The 25,399-nt window shown below is 41.4% G+C and overlaps 1 protein-coding gene across 1 annotated transcript in view; it reads right to left on the minus strand.

The window, feature by feature from the left end:
• trrap (transformation/transcription domain-associated protein) overlaps window positions 1-25,399 on the minus strand; it is a 76,076-nt gene that overhangs the window by 12,808 nt on the left and 37,869 nt on the right. Inside the window, 16 exon segments of the mRNA XM_061708212.1 lie at window positions 3,620-3,781; window positions 5,745-5,946; window positions 8,902-9,002; window positions 9,609-9,755; window positions 9,880-9,998; window positions 10,748-10,943; window positions 15,284-15,475; window positions 19,555-19,690; window positions 19,830-19,942; window positions 20,154-20,291; window positions 20,464-20,751; window positions 21,839-21,958; window positions 22,272-22,418; window positions 22,974-23,153; window positions 23,288-23,501; window positions 25,156-25,277. Of these exon segments, the coding sequence (XP_061564196.1) occupies window positions 3,620-3,781; window positions 5,745-5,946; window positions 8,902-9,002; window positions 9,609-9,755; window positions 9,880-9,998; window positions 10,748-10,943; window positions 15,284-15,475; window positions 19,555-19,690; window positions 19,830-19,942; window positions 20,154-20,291; window positions 20,464-20,751; window positions 21,839-21,958; window positions 22,272-22,418; window positions 22,974-23,153; window positions 23,288-23,501; window positions 25,156-25,277 (2,577 nt within the window).

Consider the following 25,399-nt stretch of genomic DNA (forward strand, 5'->3'; position numbering starts at 1 on the left):
GGAGAGGAACATTTTAAACGCTGGTCCGATACGTATGTGGGTAGGGGGATCGGAGCCAAGAGAGTCTGTGTGTGTGTCTGTGTATATATATATATATATATATATATATATATATATATATATATATATATATATATATATCAAACACACACACACACACATATATTTATTAAGGAAGAAATGCCGTAAGTGACACTCATGTCCCATCAGGCTTTAAATGTACTACCATTAGTACGTTACATTAAGACTCAATGGTTCAGCTAAATGCAGCTTGACAGTCTTTTATCACGTGCAAGACTGTCTTGAACTCACGCTTCTCCTTGGTATCTCCTGAGCTGTTACGATGTGCGATGCCATTTAAAAGGATTAAAGTAACAAATATGTGGGGAAAAAAAGAAAGAAAAATCACAAGGTTGTCTCATGTCACAGAGGACAATTTCACAGGCTGCAGTTACATGGCTACTTGATCCCAACTATATCCTTTATATACCTGCGGGGCAGGAAGAGATACTTCCTCAGCTCAACAGAAAAACGAGTTTAACGATATTAAAGGTGAGTCCAGATTGGATGGTGTCGGAGAGGGGTCCAGGAGACGATAGGACAAAAGAGAAGATGCTTTTTCCATAGTTTAGCCTAGGGTTAAATGGATGTTGGAGCACATAAGCATCCTCTCGCTCCTACCACTTCCTTTCATATCTTCTGAGGGATTTTTTAACTGGAAAAAAAAATTATTTCAAGGTAGCGACCTGCCATTGAATAAAAAATAACGTTGTTTTTTAACTTTGAGAACAGTTCACTATGTTGGCAGGTCTCACTTGTGATCCAGATACTCTCTGAGCCCAATGTTTCTCAGTGTTTTGCAAATATATTTTAAAGGAAATAACTCTTTAAAGTGTTTAAAGCAGAGAAAAGGAGAATTTCAAATGAAAAACAAACTGTGGCACTGAGCAAAACTCTGAAGTAAGTGGATGAGGGAGTTTCAAGTGGCGGCTAACAGCTGCATTAATGATGAAAGAGGAAGGAAGGGAGAGAGGAACAGGAAGAGGAAGAACCACTGATCGTCACATTAATGGGAAGATAAGAAATGTCTTATTTTGGCATCATTGAGGTGGGCCAAGAGGAAGAAGGTACAGGGTACACAAGGTGGAGGGAAGGAGGGGAGGATGGGGGTACATGTGGGGAGAGGTGCCGAGATTCTCGACTAACTTCTGATTCATCTTCCCGCTTGCCCCCAGGCGCTCCTCTCCTCACCTTCATCAATATTTCAACATGCGTTTTTTTAAAGATCCCGCTGCCGCGGAGAAACTCTAAATAATTCAGGCGAGCAGGAGAGATAAAGAATGTCATGCATTTGAATGTGTTTTAATCTTTACATAAAAAAGGCAATATGAAAAAGCTGTCAACCTTTTACCCTTCAGTTGTAAAGGGATGAGAAGGCGGACCAAAGGACAGACCGATCGCCACAGAAGAACAATCCGCCATACTCCCATACGGCTTATTGCAAAGTTTATTTTTTTATTATCTGCATCAATTTAATATTATGTTTAATTCTTTTTTTTTATCTATGACAATCCTTTATCATTTACCTTTGAATTTACTTTTATTCAAAATTGCTACAATAAAAGGGCTGATTAATGATTATTATTAATTAAAGCAAAGGAAATTCAAATAATCATATTACAGAAAAGTTTAAGTCAAGCAATTATGTGTCTCATTTGTTCCATCAATAAATGTTGTGTTAGAGGTGGGCGATTGACCTATTTTTTAAAATGACAACAAAACAAAATAAAATAAAAAATATAACACGAGACAAAAGGAATTCTTCAAATGAATTTTCTTTTGTTATTCTAACCATGAAATCAACAACTTTCACTATTGGAATGAATGAAGTGCAGCGTTGACAGAAGTATTGTATCTGGGGTTGATGTTATTCAGCATGTGGCTGAACTTGGATCTTTGACTGGAAATCTCAGTATTTTTCTAAAGTGCAACCCCGCTTATCACTGGATTCCTACAGGAAAGTGATGCTCCTGGTGTTACCCGGGTGCTATTTGGGACCCGCTGTTTCGCTACTCACACAGTTCACACGTCTCCCGCTGATTCAAGATGCTCGAATGAACTAGTCGCGCTGCTGCCTTTTACTGCCATGGAAACTTTACAGCAGGTTCCAAGAAGTCAGACATCAGAAAAAATGGTGCCTTTTGGGGAACGATTTTTGGTGAAACCATTCCCTTTCAACAGCACGTGCAGCTAAGCAAACTCTTGGGAGACGCTACAGAGATACTGAAGCTCATGGAAGCAGTGGTGTTAAACCTGATATATGCTCCTGCGTAGCTGCGACACATGTAGGGTACGCACAGTCCCATCACCATCGCTGGTGTTTATACTGCATTGTTTGTGTTCCTCTGTAATTCCGCAACCAACCACTAGCGGCAGCATATGTTTTTTTTGTTTTTTTTTCTATCTGCAGCACCACAGTGCTGAATTTCCTTTTGTTTAGTCCCTGTATGCAGCTCAGACGTAGCAACCGAGCAAATAAAGCATGTTTTATCCGAGTTGGAGCTGAACATGTCGAGTGTTGGCCATCTTTACAGACACTGCAGCAAACTAAAAACTAAGCTAAAACTAAAAACTACACAAACCCCCCCCCCCCCGTCAACATATCGACCAATCACATATTTGTGGTTCTACGCCGACATAAGACCTTTTTGGAGGTGGATGTTTGGATGGAGAAACTCTGCATCACGACACTGTCTTATTTCACGAAGAAGCACAAATTTGCACATCACATTTGTCAATTATGCAGATTAAAGCGAAAATCAATTTTCATTTGTGACAACTATTTGAATATATTGATAAAATCGATTTATCGCCCAGCCCTAATATCGGTGTGGTGCATCAGCCACCAGCTTCCCTGCTCACTACATCTTTTAAGATCAGCCAATGGAAAACCTTTAAGAGCTGACGTAAACAAACAACAAAAAAATAATCCAACATGTAATTAAAATTCAAAAGCCAAACATGAATGCAGTATTTACTGGTTAACTTTTATTCCACCTCTCTTCTACTAATCCTTCTTTACACTTTCTCTAATATCCTTTATGGATATTCCTGCTCTGCTGACAGGATGGGTGTTTGTTATAGCACACTACGCTTTGAACACCAACCTCTTCAAATTGTGCAGAAATAATAGTCCATTAAGCACAGCAAATTAGCCCTTGGTTTAATTACTAACTCTACTCCTGCAGTGCGGCTGCGTACTGTATTAACTTTATAATAATTTCTAGAACAAATAATTTAAAAAACAATTTACCAGGGACTGCTGAAAGCCAATAAATTGCTGTAAAAAGGGGACAGTAAAGGAATTTGAATGCTTAATTAGGTAAATAAGAAGCAGCAGAGACCACTTGGCCAGAAATGCAGTTAATTTATCTTGATTAGAAAGACACACTACGAGGATGAATGGGAACACACCAGCCAGATGTGTTACCCCGAATAGATGAAAAAGTCAACAAAAATGATTAATGGGTGCGACAGACATCCAAAGCTCTTCAACAGATGTTTCTAATGATACAAGAAATAATATGAGAACTGATTTAAAAGTTTTTAAATGGCTCACCTGGCTGATTAGGTTGAGCAGAGGTTTGCCTTCCGACCCTACCAGGCAGGTCAGAAGCTGTGGTATCCATGCCAACCACTGGATGGGCGGTACTCCAATACAGTATTTGTCCACAGCATCTGCCAGTGTGTTCTTGTCATCGAAGCTGAGCAGCCACAACACCTGGGGATGAAAATGTGAGAAGTAAGATGGATGAGAAGCCCGAACAAGAGCAAAGTTTAAGGGTGCTTTCACACAGGAGCGTTTCCCCCTAAAGATCGGTTCGTTTGGTACATGTGAACACAGCAATTGTGCTCGGATGCGGCACAAAACAAGCGAGCCGAGATCGCCTAGGAGAGGTGGTCTCGGCTCACTTCCATTCCAGACCTGGAGCGGTTCGTTTGCGGTGAGAACAATCGACACAGCAACCGACACAACTCCATTCAGTGTGTATGTGCTGCCGCGGCGCAAGGAGAAGAGTCGGCTTAGCCTCCACCACCTTCTCTCCTATTGGACACAACTTTCTCTATTCTCCCTTCTCTCCTATTGGACGTGTCGAGATGTCGTCACAGCGCGGCACAGTGAAAATTAAAAATGTTCAATTCGGGCAGGCAGGCAGGCGCGGCGCAAGGCGCGGCAGGCGCTGAGCTCGGCGGGAGAGCGGTCCGCTCTTGCACCGCGGGAGCACATACACAATAAATGGGATTGGCGGCGGCGGTCTGCGCCCTCTATGTGAAAGGGTTTGTTGTTTTTCCCGGGGTACGGAAGAGGAAACTCCTTCCGCGTTCATTTCTGACCAATGAGAGAACAGTTGGTTCGCGCATGGCATTCGTTAACAGCTTTGAACCGCTACAGACGGTTGCCTTGTGAACACAAACGCCACAAACGAAAAAACTGTATCGATTTAGCCCCTGAATCGGAACAAAACAAACGGGCCACATGTGTGAAAGCACCTTAGACTGTCACTTCTTTTTCTCTGGAAAAGAGATAAAAAAAAAAAACATCTCTGTTAAAATTATCTATTGCAGGGGAATTAAATGTGAAATATCGCAATCTTTAATGCTGCTGCGTGCTTTGCTCGCCACGGGGGGTTGCAGAACCACATTATGAGCACATCTCGGCAGATTCTTATCATGATTAAAACCGAGCCAATGTGGAAGTGACCTCCCCTCCCCTGGTGATCCTGCGCCTGCATCTACGTGATCATGAAGACATTAACCCCACTTGACTCCCCAGGTACTCTTTAGCAGGCCAATGCAAAAGCACAGATTGCGAATAATTACTGAAAATGACTGGTCATCTCACTTCATCCATCAGGCCCTAGCACTGCCAACCCAGTTTGGCAGCACAATACTTGGGGGTGGGATCACCAAAATAGAAAAAAAGAGACCTAATGAGTGTGAAATAAGTTAACAGCCTTTAAAACAACAGCGGGAGTACTGTTTGGTGTTAACTGCTTGGCAGGGTACAAACATGCTTATTAGTAATTGAGCCTGGCACAAAGATTTTTGGTGTCTGTGTGAATCGCTGCAGGGGATGCTATAAATCAGTTGTTGTCTTCATGTACGCTTGCTTGTTAGTGGCGTCACTCTTTTATTTCCTCCCAGACACAAGCCTAACTGTACCACTAAGAAAGCTGGAATTACCAGAAACTGCTAGACAGAGGCTGAACCTTGTTGATGAGCATGAGTTTGCAGCGTCCAGGGAGGCTATTAATTTGTTGACCCCGAGGTGCCAGAGGGTGGCCTTCAATTAACCATTGATCTACTATGGGAATCTAACCACTCTGTCTGTCGCTGGACTGTAATCGATCCAATTATTAGTCTGTACTGTGGAAGACTCTCATCAGCATCAATAATGTATGATCTAGATGAGGTCAGGGAACAAGAGAATTAGGAAACGGGAGTCTCCCTGCAATAAGGTCTGATAAAAGTCACTGACTTCATAGAAACATGGTCGGTGCAAGAAATTGGTTTCAGAACAAATGAAAGGAATTCCTCTCAAAATATCAATAACTGTAAGTAAGTAAGTAAACTTTATTTGTACAGCATTTGTACAACTGAGGATAAGATCAAGGCGAGCTTCGGAGATTTCGTGGAACTGCGCCCACCACGCGAATCGCCTTCCTCCCCAGCTCCCAGCTCACCTTTGCTAGGTACTTCCGGGACTTGCTCTCGTTTTGGTGGCGGCATGCGTGGAGGTAGCATGTAATAGCAGAGACTCCCAAATGGAGCTGGCGATCTTTGACAAAGATGTTCTCCAGGTAGTCCCCCCACATGGCCCAGGCTTTCACCAGGACGTCATGCATTTGCACCGCTGCTGAAAAGGCCTTATTTGCCTCCTCTGACCTGGAAACAATGATGAAGGAAAGTGATAAGTGATGGACGCATCATATAAGCAACACAGTAAGTGAGGTGAGCAAATGGATTGAGAGGGAAGCAAGGAGGAAGAATAAGGGCCAATCCCAATACACCCCCTACTTTCTACCACTAGCCCTAAAAATGAAGCCACAAGGCGTGGGATCCTTGTAATCTTCCCTAGGCATTGGGACACCACTTGCTACGTCACTGCGTGGTTTACGTTCGGGTACGTAAGCGACTGCGTAGTTACGTTTGCACATACGTCACACCATATCAGGAAGCCGAGAGCTAAAAGCTGTTTTAATGTCCGCTGTAGCGCTGTTAATATGCCACTTTATTAAGTTTTATTATTTTTTCAGGTCTAAAAGTAACCGTTAAGATCGCCAACCTGGGCTCAGTTTATCCAAATAACGCCTGTTAAGAAATTTGCTCCAATGTTTTCGGGATGAGAACAGCCTGCCGGCTCGGGAGCTGATTTATGGTTCCGCGTTAAATCGGCGTAGGGTACGGTGTAGGGTACGGCGTAGGGTACGGCGTAGGGTACGGCGTAGGGTACGGCGTAGGGTACGGCGTAGGGTACGGCGTAGGGTACGGCGTAGGGTACGGCGTAGGGTACGGCGTAGGGTACGGCGTAGGGTACGGCGTAGGGTACGGCGTAGGGTACGGCGTAGGGTACGGCGTGGCGTACAGCGCGCGTCGCCGCGTAACCTACGCCGTAGGCTCTGCGTTGGTGTAATGCGGAACCATAAATCAGCCTTTATTCTGGCGAGGTCTGAAAAGACTTCGCAACAACGGGCAAGTGAGTGATTATGTACATTCACTGAGTGAATATTATATGAAAGTAAAATATATATTTATCGCTAGCAATGTAATCAAAACGCATTTTTATGCAAAAACTAACTCAAAATATTGATTTTATTCACTAAAAAATAAGAGATGTCCGCCATGTTTTTTTGTTTGATTCAGTCTGCAAATGATGATGTAAATCATTCTGGTAAATTTCTCTAGCCCTCGGTCGCGAAGTCAGCATCTGAAATCCCTAGCTGTGAAGGGGTAGATTCATACACACTACCCCTCGAAAAGTCCACTACCCCTAGATGCAAAGGGACACCACTACCCTCACAGGAACACGCAAAATTTAAGGGTAGGGCTGAAAAGTAGGGCTAGGGGGGGGATTGGGACTGGCCCAAAGACTAATTAATAAAAGAGTCATAGATACGGATATAGCAGCTGCAGAACCAGACTGCTAGAATGAGATCCAGAACAAGAAGATTCACAAAAATGCCCTCTCACGTATTCCAAGCAGCACCTTTCAAAGAGTTGGTACTCTATATCCTGGATTATCTACTGCACATCAACATGCATCATATCTAACTAGCTGTAATGTTTGAGGTCCTTCTGCATTTAACCCAGTATGAATTCATGTTTTGCTTTGTTTGAGTAGCTCAAGCTTACGATGTGACCAAAATCAATCTTTTAAATATTTTTTTTCAGACAAAAAAAAAAAAAAGAAAGCTTAAAATCTCAGCATGAGGACTTCAACTTATCCAAATACAAATAAATAACCTAAATGACAGATTGGAGAATGGTGTGGGATGGTCCAACTTCACAGTTTTTAGCCTGGTAATAACACCCAGCAGTCACACAACTCAAAAACTTCATCAAAAAGTGTTAAATAGGAGGCAAAGACACAGACAGGTGAGATCTGGGAACAATCCCAAGTTTTGACTGCTGGCACGGAAATCTATTCTGAATCATCAGCTATTTTCACAACACCAAAACTGCTTCTAACCATCCGCTGGCATGCAGTCTGAATAATTTTTTTTTTAACACACCATTCAGCCCCTGATTAATAAATAAAATGCAAGAAGCAACCCCAGTCGCACTTCCTCCAGTCAAAACAAGAAGTCGGGCCTGTCAAAGAACAAGTCCTGCTGAGCTGCATATGGCGAACACTCCTCCATTTTAGGACGGCTTCCAAACTACTCTACTTCCCAAACAGTGAAATGTCTCCCAAACCAATCAATTAAAATATGTTATTATGGAAAGCATTTTGGCATGTGATTAAAAAACTGTAGCTTGATTGCTATGGGAGTCAGAGCCAAAGACCCTCCAGAAATATTTAATGGGGTTTCCTGAGCTGCTTTGCAACTGTTAAAGTACATTACCAGTTTCTACTACCCAACTCAATAGGGGCGCAGGCACCCAGCACACTGTCAAATATCTGACACCCATTTAATTGAATGATCCCAAAATCCTCAGCACGTGTGGTTGCATGCACACGCGAATGTTCACGAACCCCCGAGCCCCTAACCTCCACTCTGCTGTTAATTCTCCCCCGGTGTAGGAGAAACTTAATGATTGTAATAAACCCTGCTGAGGTGGAGGCAAGTTCTGCTGATACCAGAGATTCCTGCAAATTGCCTTCAGTTAATTATTGAGCTGCATATACATTTAATAAGCCTCCCTCAATTTGTCTTTTAACCCTCAGGACACTGTGTAACGTCAAAGATGATGGCTGGAAAGATGGCGCCGAGAGGGAAGGGAGTGAGAGAACGCGGGCCCCTGGCTGCACACGACTCGGGAGAGCACAGACAGATGCTCCGAAGGCTAACCCCGCAGCAAAATACTAATTATTTGCAATGTGGCAACCTGACAGAGGTACGTCGGATGGGTTCACGAGAAACATCATCTCAGAGCTGCCACCTTTGAGGTGAGAAGTGACACAAATATGACAGCTAGAAAGAGGTTAGATGAAACGACCACAGACTTAGGGGACCACAAACAGTGTCAGGACAGGAGCATGCATCAAATCAAAGAATGGTGACAGTCAGAATTAGATGTAAGGGGGAAAAAAACCCAAATGAAAAGTGGGCGATAAAAGTGATAGGATAGTGCAAAGCTGGTGAAGATTGTGAAAGGTGGAAAAGGTTGCGGACATACTTGTTGATTTGTGCCAAGAACATGCCCTTAAGAGCATAAAACTCAGCAGTCATCTCCTTGGTGAAGTACTTCAGGTTGGTCGACTCAATCACCTCTAAACCCTACAAAAGACAAGAACAACTTCAAACAAATCTGCAGGAAAATCTGTGCAAAAGAGATTAAATACAGTCGCATTTCATTTCAGACGGATTGATAATAAGACCAGAAAAACAAACACGCGGCTCACTGTTCATTAAGAAGTAAGAAAAAAGGTGTTAAGGGAGCTAAACTTCCATTACGGCGAGTCTCTGATTAGGTGTCTCCCCTGTACCGCTGTGACAAACGATGTGTGGAAGGAGAAGGAGACGGAGAGAACCCGAGATGAGATAGAGAGGAGAGAAAGGGAGCGAGAGAGAAGAGTTTCTACTGGCACTTTTAATGACTTGTGGTGTGCTGAGCAGCTTCTATTAATCAGGGCACTCCATGGGCTTAAGAGAAAGCTCCTAAGTTACAGTCCTTTAAGTCTCACTATTATAACCTGTCACCGCCAGCCAGCCCAAAAGCTTCTTAATAATTATAACTCAAAGTAGCCTTTAACTATGCTTTCAGCTTCTGCTGACAGAAACAACCACAGTATTCATGTTAGGGGCATCAAATTTGTTTACATCAAAAGGTGAAGACATGAGTTTTACAGGCTAAGGTATTAGAAGGAACTTCTTCCAGCTCACCTGCATGCATTCGTTCTTGCCCATGACACCAGCCAGCTGCAAGTAACACTTGACCTGCTGTCTGATCTTCTGGAAACAGTCAACGATGGGCACTGTAGGGATGGTATGGATGCGACTCAGGATGTCCAGAGCCACATTCACCAATCCCTGAGGAAACAGGACGACATGCTTTTATAAAAACAAACACTGAAAGACAACGATTCATTCATGTATTCATGTGTCTCTATTACTTGTTTTTAACTGAAGCAAGCCTGTGCGGCTGGACCGGTACCTGTTTGCGTCCTATCTTGCCGTACTGAATGATAGCAGACGCTGAGGCGTGAACTCCCAACATGGCATTGTTGTTGTTTGGATCATGTTGCGTGTTTGTCTCATACGCCGTCACTATAGCTGCAGAAAGAAACACAACAGGAATAAATAGTGGATTCTTTTTTGGGGGAAGAACAGAGGTGCTGCAGGTGACAAAGTGATGGAGGAGCAGGGTGAAGAGTGGGGATCTTCTAGCATTCTGGGAGCTCTCCTGTCATAACGCGGGGGAGGGCACTGGGGACATTACACATATTGAACAGTAAATGAGCCATGGCGATGAATTTCATCAAGAAAATTCCATTTCGATTTAAGTTTGAAGGCTGTCACATATAAATGAAGTAGATCTGACTGGCGTGGCGCTGCTGAACAATTCTATCATTATTGCAGCCCTCATAGTGCAAGTTGGGGCTTAAGTTGCTTGAGACATCACATTTTGCAGTGACTGCCTCTCTGAATGGTTTCAAAGTCACCGCTGGAGAAAGTCGAGCGCTGAGCGAGATACACGTGTGTGTGTGTGTGTGTGTGTGTGTGTGTGTGTGTGTGTGTGTGTGTGTGTGTGTGACTGTGTGACTGTGTGTGTGTCTCATATCCTGCGGAGAGAGAGTGTGTGCTTTAGTGGGATGACATTTGGAAATGCAGACACCCTCAGGGGGTTCTGCACAATGTGGCCTTTTAAAGAAGACACCTTCCTGGAATTCGCAGAAACCAATACGGCAATCTGAGAGTGTCTGCTTGAGTGCGGCATCCTGCAAAATGTGTCTAAAAAAAACAAAAACACCTCAGTATATTTACTGGCATCACATGCGGCGCAGTGAGATGTTACACCGTACCTTGGTAGTGGTGTTGGCGCCACATGAATATGCTGCTCCAGTGGGAGAGGTCATCAGAAACGATGGGGAGTCGATTCCTCCAGGTTTTCACCACCGTCTTCATATCGTGGAGGCTTGTGTTGCGGCCCAGGTTGGCGGGTTGAAGCCCCGCGTTAATCTGAGCCGCTTCTTGCAGCTCAATAATCTGCTGCGCTGCCTGAGGAGAAATGATGATTGGAAGAAAAAAATGAATAATATTTACACTTGCAATGAAGCCCGAGACAAGTATGTTTCTCATGCTGACAATCATTTTTGTTGCAAATCCAAATTTTTGTCATAGCTGCTTTATACTCTGGTTTTAAAAGGTCATTTTAATCCTGTCAATATTAGATGAAAGCTTCTGCTTCATCTTTTGTTTGCTTTTTTTTTGTCAACCAAAAAAAAGAAAAGAAAAATCACACTTGCTTTAGGGTATTTTGAATTTTTACTGCCAATGAAAATTGTCCTTTAATTAAGAGCTAGAGAGGTTGCACGGGAAATGTGACATGAGGAGAATGAAAGAAGAATGGGGAGAAAAACTGCAAGACTGCTGTGTTAATGGAAAAAATGAACTATATAGCAATCTATAAGAATGCTAAACTGATTATATGAATGTTGTAACAGAAGGTGGAATAAAAGCACTGTTACTGTTTTGACAGATACAGAAACTGAGATAGTGATGAAGGCCTCCTCCTCACTTAGGACTTGTACTCAATTACAGGGACTGAAAGCCACCGCAAACAAGGCTGATCAAATTACACATGCATTAACCTTCAAGAAAGGTGGTTTATAAAAGCTCTGGGGGGAAAAGGAACACTTTTTCAAACATCATAAAATAAAACAAACTTTAATTTCCCAATGGGAAATTTCCTTTGGACGACACAATGGCTGTATTATGAAATACTGACTGAAAAAAAGAAAAAAAAGACAAGGAAATTGTCAAAATCTCACATGACTAAAAAACACACACTTTGCATGATGTAAACCAGTGACCAACGACAAACAGCAGCATCGTACGCTTCTTTTCAACACAGGCAATGTTAAAGGCGGTAATAGACAGGGACAGAGGTATCTCTTAAAACGATGATAAGTAAGACTCTGCCTCAAGTGTTAAACCTGCACTCTGGATGAATAAATGAGATGGACTTCATGAGTTTTGTGGAAAATTGCCTCAAGATTGTGATGGAATTCCTGACATCATGGATATTTTTGTGGAATCTGGACGATCTGAGCTTTTCAGTTTATCGACCAATTGCCAACCCGTGCAGAAATACCACAGGAGGCGTTCTTTTACAGCATGAGAGAAAAGAAGCTGCACCACTCGCATTTGATATTCTGAGCCTTCTGTGAAAAGATGGTTTTTAAAATCAACTGGGGCCTCATTTATAAAGCTCGCTTGCGCACAAAACAGGGCTTGAAAGATGCGCAAGCCACCTTCTACGCAAAGGTTGGGATTTAAAAAGAAAAAACTAATGGGGAACTGGCGACGCAGGCGGTGAGATGAAGCCCGATTCATGTCATACTCTTAATGTCATCACATATCAAAGGTCAGTCAGGACACGCCGGGAACCTCCTCTTCACCCACCGGCCGCTTCCAACCGTAGAGTGACTGAGGACAGAACAAATAGTGCCGGGCCACTCTACGGAGCCCCTAAAGGGACACAGATTTTTTTTAATATATACATAATGAGTTTTACGTGCGTGTGAAACCTTTATGCGCGCGCGTAAGCCTGATTTATGGTTCCGCGTTAAAACGACGCAGAGCCTACGCCGTAGGGTACCAGGCGACGCGCACCTACGCCGTAGGCTCTGCGTTGGTGTAACGCGGAACCATAAATCAGCCTTAAAGGTTTCACGCGTGCATGTAAAACTCATTATATATATAAAAAAAATCTGTGTCCCTTTAGGGGCTCCATAACTCTTGGCCTCCACCTTCAAAACACACAACTTCTTTTTTTTCTGCACCATCTGTCCGTGGCACTCACGGCGTTTAGCGCAGCAACGGCGTACTGCCACTCACTCGCTTTATTTTATACTATCTATATACTTTTTCTACTTTTACTGTGACCACCAAATAATGTCGTTTTCCTGGCCTCCACCTCATCCACAACATCTCGATCTCAGTCTCCGTGAAATTTAGTGGCACGGTGGCTCGACACGTCTCCTTCATCCTGACGAGCAGCAGAAACAGGCTGCAGGAAGCCGCTGCGCATGCTCAGCAGGCTCATTTATATGCAAATACAGTCATGAACTACTTTGCATTGCCCATTTATGGTATGAAGTGGGCGTGTAGAGGGCGGGATATGAGGCAAATTCACCTGCGCAACCTTCCAGCTGGACTGTGATTTATAAAGCGAACATTGCGTGCAAGTGTGCGTGCACACGGTTTTATAAATCCGCCATTGGATGGTATGGAACCCGCCATTTTCGGCTTTTGGGTTTACGTGCACTTTTAGTATGAATCCTACACACTCTTTTATAAATGAGGTCCCTGAACATCAATTTTTAACTCCACTACGACCAAAAAACACTTATATTTTCTTTTCATGTGCTACATTTGTTTTATATAATGCGGACAAACCATGCAGTGGAACTTTGAGTTTGGTGATTAAAACCTGCATTTTTGCATTTTCTCTGGTACTTCAACATCTGAAGGAACGTAAACTATATATTTCAGCATGTGTTCAGAACGGCATCAGGCTGAGACCGAGCAGTATAATACCAGCTCTGCAGATTACATTACTCGTCACTGACATACAGAATCGGTCCTCTCTGCTGTGGCTCTATTGCTGATGGGAGAATAAAATCTTCCTTTTCTACTACAGAGGAGCTGGTGTCAATCACATCCCAGTAAAGAGCACAATACAGGATTTGTGGTAGTCAAAGCAGGCATTTCACAGCGATGGAAGTTCCTCAATCTTTTCCTTCAGTCTTGCAACATAAATTCCCTTCAGCTATGATTAAAGTATTACTGAATGGAGCTGTATTGCATGAAATGATATACGTCGACGTAAAAGTCTGCTTCCATGGCACCTCCCCTGCGACCATTTTTCCCTAACTCTCTGGGAATTTTAGGTACAAAAGACTCAGCTTTGTCTAATATATGCTGTTTATTCCACGATGGGTTGGCATGTTGGTAGTTTAACCGATTGGTGTTGCTTTAGGGAGAAAAAATAAGAAATCAGGAGCTACTTCGCATCTCATTCCTTTCTGCCACCGATGCAGAACCTTTATGCAACATCTAAGATGACAAACAACGACTTCCTAAGAAACAGCCAAAGAATCACTCAAGAAAAAATAAAAAACTCACAGTAGAAACCAATCCGACTGACTATTTTAGTGTACCTGCATGCATTAAAACTGTTAAGGAAAGAACTTTTGTGTTGGAAACTGAGTGCAGCACCATCAAATTCATCTTGCAGGGCAAATTACTGTCTTCCATCTTTACTTCAATAGTTAATCTGCTCTGATGTGGCACAGAAGAAGAAGGAAGGGAGGAGAAAATAAAAGAAAGGACAGGGGGATGGGAAAATGTGAAAATGATAAGCGAGAGTTTCTATTTCATTCCCTGAAAAGAAGCCACATTGATTGGTCCAGAGCAGCTTTGTGAACATATAATCAATCATTCTATTAGAACTACTCATCAATCAATATTAATGCCAGACCTCATAATCGATAGCGAGGGGTGATAATCCATTGATCGTCAGTTACTGCTGAGAGTTGGGATTTGATGATAACTTGATTCAAATGGAATTTGAAGCCCAGAGTATTTGCAGAGTCTGGGATTCTGGCTCTCTGTGGCTCACAGAGTTCTGCGGCAGGGATACGGAGTTTGGGACGGAGATTTACGACACGCTGTGTCTGGCTAGAGCTAGAAATGCCTTACTTTCTCAGGGTTTGGATAAATAATTGCACTTTAAGTATGTGAGCAAACAAACATCCACACATTAAGGAAATAGTCACAGCATTCGAGAATCCTTCTTAGATAAATGTACTGAATTGGGGCTTTGCTGGGGATTCAGCCCCCCCACCCTCTCTGCTGAAATTAAATCTCCCAAAACAAAATCAATTAGGCGGCACAATATTTTTCACAATTATCTGTTAATATCAGCTGATGGTCCGCTTCTAACCTTCATTCAGACCACCCCATTCATCATGTAAATGTAATTCTTCTATAGGTATTTAATCAAATGTTATCTGATGGCAGGGAAGTAATTACAGAAATTCTAAACCAGCTTTCTTTCTTCTTCCTCGCCGCATGTTGCCCAGCTCTATTCACTCTATCTCCTTCAATTCTATCTCAATTTTACAAAATTGAGTGGGAGAAAGAGATAGAGGCCATTATCAGTGTGGCTCAACGGCAACAATGTCTCTGAGCTACTTATGATCTCTTGACATTTGTCTTCTTGAGTACTTATCACAATAAACTGGTTTCGCTTCTCTTGATATTTCTGGTGACCACAATAAATCCAAATCCGGCCTCCCAGCAGTGAAACTCAGTGCAGTTTGTATACCGACCTGCAGCAGCGGCGTGTGCACGTGGGACACAATGTGAGGCAGCCTCCTCCACTCGCGTATGGTCAGGCTGGAGGCCATCTCCACCAGCCGCTCTATGAAGTTGAGCTGCTGCTCTTCTGGGTTGCAGATGGCCAGGTAGCCACGGTGCATGTTCACCTTCCAAGCCATCTCTTTGGGGCAGCTACTTTCCACCTGCAAGTCACACACCAAGTCAATTAACATATTTGCAGCATCAATTTTAAGATGCAAAAGATTATCCATCCATCCATCCATCCATCCCTCCATCCATCCATCCATCCATGCCTGCACCGATCCAGCTGCAAATTTCCTGCTCCAGGCGTCCCTCACTTGTGAACAAGACCCTGGCAGCACCCCGCTCCTGACTCATAACAGAGCGGTCGTGATAAAATACAGTTATTGGCCTCTTTTAAAAATTCAACTTGCATAATTGTTTTTTCAAGGACACTGCAAACACCAGTAACTGCCATTATCGTTTGTAGCGGGTCACACAAGGCTGGGTTCATTGTTGGCATGTATATTTTAACCACATGCATAAGAAATAACCTACAATAGCACTGCTGCTCTTGGAAACGGGACTCGTTGGGTTCTCTGTTCGTCCTAGGAGCAGAAATGTAAATTGAGTTTCTCTCAGTTTTCTGTTGTACTGCCATCTGCCATGTCCCGGAAAATCAAAGTGTTCCTTGTTCTCCTGCAGGAAAACGGCCTCGTCTCACTTCTTGATTATTTGAAAGCATTAATGAAATATCTAAGCAGGCAGCGCCACACGAAGACATGCAGAGATGAAAAAGAAGAACAAACAGACAAAATCCAGACGGGTCAACTTTTTCCACATGTTTTATAACTAAGTAACTTCAAAATTAATGTTTACATTCCTTATGTGTCGTCATAAACAATTAATACTGGAAAATGTCATGACGTTTGATTATGTTCCAAAAGTGGTTTGACAATGTCTCAAGAGTGCCGAATTAAAAAGGTATGATTCCAGGATAGTTCCAGGTGAAGGGATCGACTTTGAAATGCTTGTAATCAGTGGCGTAGTCGCTCTGAAATGGCATGGTTAAGTGTTAAGCGAGCTGTTTTTCTGTGCGTTGTTGTTGTAAAGCTGAATTGCCTGCACTCTTCGCTGCACTACCATGTGACTGTTTTAATGAAATGAAAACATCTGAGGGGAAGGGGCCGGTGTAATTTTCCTTGCATAATTTACTACTTAGACAAATACACAACAACAATGCTCGCGGTTCATTCTTTGAACGGTTTCAGCTCGACTTTTAGAAAAATGACTAATAAAGTCTGGCACAGAGGAGGAGAAGAGAAGGGGACTGGAAAAGGTCTTACCTTTGATTAAAACGCCGGGCGCATTAACACGAAACAAAAAATAGCCGCGGGGAGCCTCCTCCTCCACATAACACTTGTGGTTTGCTGTTTAATGTTTAAGTGATTGAGAAGGGCAGAGAAGGGAAAAAGGCCAACAAGAAGGGCAGGAAAGACGCAAAACATAGGTGTCTGTGTTTATATTAGCTTTTCCGGTGTCAGAGCAAATTACAGTGATTGGTCAAAGCACACCTATCAGGGTTTGACCCTTGATGAATATCCTCAAGACAAGACCGCCCTTATCAAGAAGGGGCTTTTAATTGAAAGCAGGGACATTTGGACTTCGCCTCTGAGCTGGAGGATGGGCAGGAAACTGAAAGCCTCACTCTTCTTCTCCATCATAAAACCAATCACCCCGCAGCAGATGTGGTGGTAATTATTCACGCATGCGGCTGTCATAAATATTTGCCATAGCCTGAGCTATGGAGTGAGGAACAAAGAAAAGGAAGGCAGAAAGGGTAACAATACCACAAAGGAGACCAAACACTGCGGCGCCACGACACTAAAGAGCATGGAGCGAATATGCTCTGGAGGGAAGGAGAGAAATAAGGAGGAAGGGATATAGAGGAGTTGGTGTTGCCATCCAGACAATTTAATTAGATGTCACCTTAGGACAGAGCAACTCGATGGATTGGTTCCAAGTCTCCTTGAAAGAGCAAAGCAGGAGTATTTGTTATACATCAGGTACTATCACACACTTGCCACCCATCTACACTTTGTTTTAGGAAACATGAGGCTAGTAAATTCACCAGCAAAACAGCTGCAAATGCACGTCAACGGCTTTACAGCCTCCACCCTCATTCTCTCCAGAGGTGTCAGGTTAGGGAGGAGCTGGACAGCACCAATATCAAGTTAAAATGATTAACGCTAAGATAGGACCTGGGCCGGATGTACAGCGATACACCAGACACAAGAAAAAACAATATAAGTATCCTTGCTTCCACAAGTTTCAAAAATATTAGAGAAATTATTTGTAGTCAGGTTAGATTAATTTATCTTAATCTTTATTTAAGATACAATATTTTAAGCAATGGTCAGTATGGATTTAGAACCAATCACTCCACATCAATGGCACTTATGGAATTAACTGAAGAAATTTCCACTGCAATCGCTAAGAGACATTATTTTGTAAGTATTTTTGTTGACCTCAAAAAGGCCTTTGATACGATAGATCATACCATACTTCTAAAAAAACTGAGCAAATACGGTATCAGAGGGGTGGCACATCAATGGGTCTCAAGCTACTTAGAAAATAGAAAGCAGCATGTGCAGATAAATAAGGTCAAATCTGAATCACAATATATTAAGTGTGGTGTACCTCAGGGGTCGGCCCTCAGGCCAAAACTGTTTATTTTGTATATTAATGATTTTATGTATCCAAACTGCTCAAATGTATTCTGTTTGTGGACGACACTACTTTGTGTTATTCTGGGGAAGATATAACACAGGTGTTGAATGTGGTTAAAAAATAATTTTAAAGAATAAAAACATGGTTTGATGTAAATAAATTATCGCTGAATCTTGAAAAAACAAACTTCATGATATTTAGTAACAGAAGGAGAGACACGGACACTTCAATTAATATAGATGGTATTGAAATTAATAGAGTAAGGGAAACCAAGTTTTTGGGTGTCATGCTGGATGAGAATTTGAATTGGAAATCACATATACAGGACTGTCTCAGAAAATTAGAATATTGTGATTTTCTGTAATGCAATTACAAAAACAAAAATGTCATACATTCTGGATTCATTACAAATCAACTGAAATATTGCAAGCCTTTTATTATTTTAATATTGCTGATCATGGCTTACACCTTAAAGGAGCTCGAGGCAAGAATAAGAAATGAGACTCATTAGCGCCACGACGACCGTCGGGGTTACTGCAGCCAACAGCGAAGCCGGCACGGGAGAACGCGCATGCAGTGTCATTTGACGTCACATCCGCGAAAACTCAAATATTCTATCTCAAAAAATTTGAATATTCTGGGAATCTTAATCTTAAACTGTAAACCATAATCAGCAATATTAAAATAATAAAAGGCTTGCAATATTTCAGTTGATTTGTAATAAATCCAGAATGTATGATTTTTTTTTTTTTTTTTTAATTGTATTACAGAAAATAAAGAACTTTATCACAATATTCTAATTTTCTGAGACAGTCCTGTACATTATACAAAAATAAAAATATCAAAAATAATTGCTCTGTTACACAAAGTAATGGATTCCTTGGACAACAAAGCATTGTACATTTTATATAAAACTATGATTGTTCCATATCTGACCTACTGTGTTGAAGTATGGGGATATGCCTGTAAAACATATCAATTTTAATTTTGCAAAAAAGAGCCATAAGAATAATCAGTAGAAAACGATATAGAGATCCAACAAATCCATTATTCATTCAGTTAAAATTGTTGAAATTTCATGAATTAGTAGATTATAGTATTCTGCAAATTATGTTTAAAGCTCATAAGAAAACTTTACCAATCAACATTCAGAAAAGATTTGAAAAAAGAGAATGCAAGTATAACTTAAAAGGAACAGAGAACTTAAAAAAAAAAAAAAAAAAACAAGATTCAGGACTAAATTGATGGAACATTGTGTTTCTGTGAAAGGAATCAGTTTATGGAACAATCTGAACAAAGAAACCAAAGAATCCAAATCAAACATTACATTCAAAAGAACAATTAAAGCCAGTATGTTAAGGAAATATAATAAAATATGTTAGTTACGTTTGATTGACATACCCATTGTCATGACAAAAACAGGAGTGAAAAGTTGTCAGAAGTGTTGGACTTATTGCAAAAGTCTGGAACAGAATGTGTGTACACATGCAGACACGCATGCAGAGTTACATGGAGGCTGTGGTTCGCTCACCTGCACCAGAGCCTCCCTCATGGCGGCCCAGTTGGAAACCCTCCAGGCGCACTCGAGCACGAGGTAAGGGTTCGAGTGGCCTTTCGATTGGCCGTATTCAGTCAGAGGTTCCCACTGGTTCAACTCCTTGGAGCAGCTGGAGATGAAGACGCAGACACAGGACACATAGTTCATGCTTTAAAGTATTGCTTTTATGCGTTTAAATTGTATCACAGATTTTCTTTTCCTAAGTTTTAACTACACAATATGGACTTGTCTATATCCAGATTTCCTACCGTATCCAGTGATCCTCCCACAGCTGGTACTCAGGAAATATAGCTGGGGACACGTTGCTCCTCTCATGCTCTTTTCTAGCCTTCTCCATCGCTTTCTCATAACTTTCCTGGGCCTGAAAAGACATTGGGAAATTCTTATACAAGCTCTTAAGAGTAACAAAGTATTAGTGTATCAAAGCATCGGGCTAAATATAATATACTGACAACACTTCAAAGCACAAAATTAAAACTTTTCTGACGTTTCTGAAAGAAGGGTTTATTTGTGGCAATGCTTCACTGATTGGTCTGAACTGAACGGAGGGTCTTCTTGAATCTTCCACTCACCTGTTCAAAGAAACCATGCTGCTCATAAGCAATGGCTGTGGCCGTCTCAGGAAACTTGCACCTTTTCTGCCATAAACCCGCCCACATATCTTCCTCCTGGAGCAGCGAGTAGAGCTCTGCCAGGGAGTCCAGAATCTCCTGCGTGGAAATAGGACAAAATGAGAATGGCAGCAGAACAAATTGGACAATCTTCTGTTAACTGTAAACCTCATGAGACCAGATTTGCTTAGAAGTCTTGATCAAACACAGTAAGAGAGAAATAACCCACTTGAAAAAAAATTTAAATAAATAAAATAAACAGACACTTTACCTGCTGAGGTGGCGTGATGCTTTCCTGTTCATAGAACTCGGTGCTCTGCTTGGGTTTGCTGTGCAGGCTGAGACCTTTTTCAAAGGCCTGCTGCTCCAGCATGAGAGTGGAGCGCAGCCAGAGATTGTGTGTCTTTCCCAAGTACTTTAGCACACAGGGACGGATGGGAATTGGAGGCACACACTGGGACATAGCTTCCACAAAGCAGTTGAGGGCACTGGGCTGGCAGTCCCTCTGGGCCTGGTGACTGCCGCTGCACAGGAAAGGACTCATTTCACCAGACAAAGCCTGAGGAGAAGAGAGAGATCAACTACTACATACTTTTTACTTCAGCAGCAGCGTTATGATATGGCGTATTGATAAAGGCGTTGTGTTGCATGTACGGGATGCAACATGATGCCGTTTTCCAGTAAGAGAGCTGTGAAACGGGAAAAGAGATGCCAAAAGATGACAAGTGAAAAGGACTGGAAAGGGACCAGTGACTAATTGCGTGCAGCCACAAGAAAGGCGGCCAACAAGTTCCTCAAGGTCACTCGGTGCTTTCCGAGCCTCTCAGAGTGGCCGCATTTGAACAGAATAGATTTTGAGAGTGATCAAAGGTTTAGTGCTCTCAAAATCATTGACTGACACACACTGATGTATGGGTAATTAATATAATTTACAGTGTCCGTTGACAGCAGTGAGCAATTTATGCCTTGATGGTCACTTTAATTAGACTGGCGGTGGAGAATATGTCATCACATCGCTTGCTGAGAAGAATATGATTTTCTGTCATTCATTTGAAATATCTAATCTAGGCATATAAAAGCCTGAGTAGGGAAAAAGAGACTTTTTTTTTTTTTTACCATAGTTTGAAAATAAAAAAAATAGACTCATGTAATTTCAAAGTATGGCAGCCATCATAATAAAACAGATGTGACATATTTGTGACCTCTGGTCTCTCATAAATAAAAAATCTTATTTTGAATCTTACTGGTGGCTGCATCTGTCAGCTGTTCAAGAGTTTAATCACTTCAAATCAAGGCATCTGAACGAGTGGCAAAATACTCTACGTGCATCTGGTTTATTAAACTCATACAAACTTTCCTTCCATCAGCTGTCATATTTTGTATTCAGCATAAATTAATATATTTAACATCAATCTTGATGGGACAGAGTGACATATACCCTGCTTGCTTATGTCACAGATAAAAGAATAGTGGATGAGTTGATGTGTAGCGACCAAAAATGCTGGATGTGTCAAATAAACAATACAAAAGAATCTTTTAAAAAGTTGTTTGAAGAGCCAAACCTTTTGTAGTTTGAAAATTTTAATTTAACCTTTAATGACTTCCTTACGTGTCGCAGCAAGATAGATCCTAGCAATCATACTCACATGCTGCTGTCTATCAGACAAGATCTTCCAGAGGCGAGGGAAGAGCTGCACCCAAGTCCTTTCAGCCAAAGGTGTTGCGATGTGACAGAGCTGGACCAAAGCGTTCAGAAGAGCCCCCGTCTAACAAAGAGTCGAGAATAATTCAAATTTACTCTCCAGCAAAGCAGCGGCCGATGAGCAGCAGTTCCCTTCAGGCCTCCAAAGGAGCGCTGATTTACCATCATACTCGACAGCTAATTCTTATTCAATTATCCCAGTGTCAATGCAAAACCTTCTTCTTTGTTTTATAGCGTGAATAACAATAAAACACGGTAGTGGATTGAGAAAAATATTTTAAACTTGAACTAATTCAATAAATTATTAATAGATTTATAATCGTTTCCTTCCAGGTTTATCAAAATACATCTCGTAAGAACCGTTTCCAGAACCCTACCTTCACCTCCCGTAATGAATCGAGGAACTTGTCATGACGGTTAGTGAGCATATGTAGCTGATTGCCTGTGTCTCTCTCGGCCTGCTCCTTAGTCTTGGGAATGGCTGTCTGGTCTCCAGGTGCTAGTTCTATGTCAATCTCTACATCCTGCAGGAGAAGAAAAAGAGCAAAGCAGAAACAATCATGAGCTTTAAGGCAAGGCAAGGCAAGGCACGGCAAGTTTATTTATATAGCACAATTCAACACAAGGTAGTTCAAAGTGCTTTACATCGACATTAAAAGCGGCAAGACATAATTAGACAGTAAATAACAAATAAAATGAAATAAAATTATGAGAAAAGAAGGTAAAATAATAGAAAGCACAAGTTGCTGATTTAAGAGTATGCTTAAATAACAAATAAATTAAATAAAATGATAAGAAATAAGGTAAAATAATAAAGAAAAAGTTGTTAAAAATAAGGGCAGTAGAGTACAGCAGGTAAGTATTCAATTTAAGAGTACGCTTGAGTAAACAGTAACGTTTTTAATGTCACACTTAATGTCACTAATGGACGGTAATGGAAGAGGGATTGGACAGCACAGATTTTAAAGATGAGGGGTACGAGTCAAAAGTTGAGGTTCTAGTCTTTTCTTAGATTCACAGTAAGAAACGCACTTCTCACGTGATCATTTATGAGAAAAACAAACAGCTGCTTCTCCCACCTCCTCTTTCGTCTCACTGTTTTCCCTCTCACGCAGCTCCTGTTTGACATGTGTCGCCATGGCAAAAGCAGCACGGTCATGGCTGTCAGCCAGGTTAATGACGTTTGTGATAGAAGGCAGCATGGATCCCTGGCAGCTGGTGCCGATGATGGTGTTTCTCTCACACACTGCTAGCAACAGCTAACAAAGGCACAAACAGGTAGAAAAACGTAAGACGATTAAGTCAAGCCTGATAGCCTTAAAAAAAGAAAAACAGGTATCCCTGCTTCTTTGTCATTATATAAAAAAAATGAAGAGAAGCAGTACAGTTTTACCTCTATGCACTGCTTGATCCAGAAGTGGCTGCCCATCGCCTCCCAGTTTTGAGAACAGCAGATGTAAAGTAGCCTCTCATAGACGCGGCGCTTCATGGAGGTGTCGAACACCTCGAAAAACTTGGCCCTGATTAACGGCTGACTGCAGCGAAGTCCCGATAGGAAGGCTGGCTCCAGCTTGGACGTGATGTCACTTCCTGAAAGGCTATCATCCCTGAACATGTGAAGGACAAAACAACTGTTAGATGCTGGCTGATGTCTATTTTACTTCCAAAACTCCTGAGGTCAATAAATAAGACAGCAAGAACCTCAATGATTTTGAACATTTCACCATTAAAAAATGTGGACAACAAACTTCTTTTTTTTTTAAAGAATAACTTCTACTTTTAAAGCAATTTTTGGGTTAATTTACTAAAGGAAAATCAGATTATACAGTGAAATTGTATTTTTTAAAGTAGCTCATTTTATACTGCCCAGAAAATTGAGTCATGCATAATTTAAATAAACTCAATTAAACTTGCTAGTATGCAAATTCTTGTTCATCACTTTTATGAACAGATTTACAGATATTCTGAACTCTTTCAAGAAAAAATAATAATTACATTGCTTCATTTATCTTCTCCTCACGATAAAAACATCAACAGACAGCATGGAGAAGAAAGCTTAAAACTAGTGAGTCTTTGATGTGTCGTCACCATGCTGGGTTAAGTGGACAGCGAGGGTCATCCTGTTATTTCAAGTGATTTACTGGAAAACTGGCTATTGACCTCAATTTAGTTATCTGCCAAACCCTCCAATTTAACCAAATCTGGCATTTAGTGGGTATTAAATTTGGACACAGTCCTTATCTCTATTTTCTAAATAGTTATTTGAGTAAATGCATGTTTTTAAAACTACTTGATTTGCAGAAAATAATAGCCATGAACAGTTTCAGTGCCACATTCAACGCTTGAATCACATACTATTTGAATATTGTAATAACTGTTAAAACTATTCCAGGGAAAAGTTATCAGTACAGATTATAATTTCCCAAATAATAATTTACCACGGTGCAATTTAACTAACTTTGCTTGAGATAAGAGAGACTATTTATAAATGCAGCATGTTGACAAGCTTCAGGATTTATTTAATGAACAAAAGGTAATTTTAGAGCATTATTTAATCATTGTGTCATTGTTTAAGTGAGAACAGGTATGCGATTTTATATCAAGAAAAATAATGCATTTCTTAAAGTGAGACTGCTGTAAAAGTAAAACAAACATAAAAAACATGTGTCTACATCCTCACGTTGCACTGAAGCAGCTTTGTGTTGGTGGAATAAAAGGAAGGTCGGATTCAAATATTTGAACTGTTTTTGTCTCATGTTGCTTTGTTCTGACACAGCTGCCCATCAAAGCTTTACTGAGTAAATCTTTTGACGTGATGATTTTGTGGGCTGGAGGATAAAGGGCACATTGAGCTTATTAAAAGTGTGTGTGTCAGATGAACACAACACAAAATGAATAAAATGAAAGTCGATGTTTGATGTATTCCCACTTGGGTTTTCTGTCCTGAGCTGCTCTTGTCCCGATCCACTCAGCTCTTATAAACCACCGACTGATATTAAGCTTTTTAAAATTCAACAATCTCATTTCTAATCTTAAAAAAAGGCCTTTTACGCAGATCAGCAGACTATTCTTGATGCCCCAAATACCCTTCTCCTAATATGCGTTTTCCATTGCGACTGACCAAACACCCTATGTTTTTTTGTTTTTTTTCCCCCGCTGCTTCAACCTTCTGACCTTCATCCATTGCATTAAAAATGATGCAAGGGCGGCCTGCAGTCAGTGCCTTGGTCATTTGGCCATGTGATGAATGGCAGTAATTACCTGTAGACGTAATTAACGAGGTCCAGGAACTGAGCATTTAACTCAAGTTCATCAGGGAAACGTTTCTCTATGTAGGTCATCATCTTCACCAGCAAGATGGATTTCTCACGCAGGTTTGGCATCTGTGCGGAAAATGAATGTAAGTTAGGATGGAAAGAAGAGGAAAGAGGGTAAAATAAATAAATCTCTTATAATTCCTCCACTCCGTCCTGCTCAGCCTTGTACCGCTTGTTCTAGTGCAGCT

This window comes from Cololabis saira, chromosome 19, assembly GCF_033807715.1.
Source record: "Cololabis saira isolate AMF1-May2022 chromosome 19, fColSai1.1, whole genome shotgun sequence".
NCBI classification, from domain to species: domain Eukaryota; kingdom Metazoa; phylum Chordata; class Actinopteri; order Beloniformes; family Belonidae; genus Cololabis; species Cololabis saira.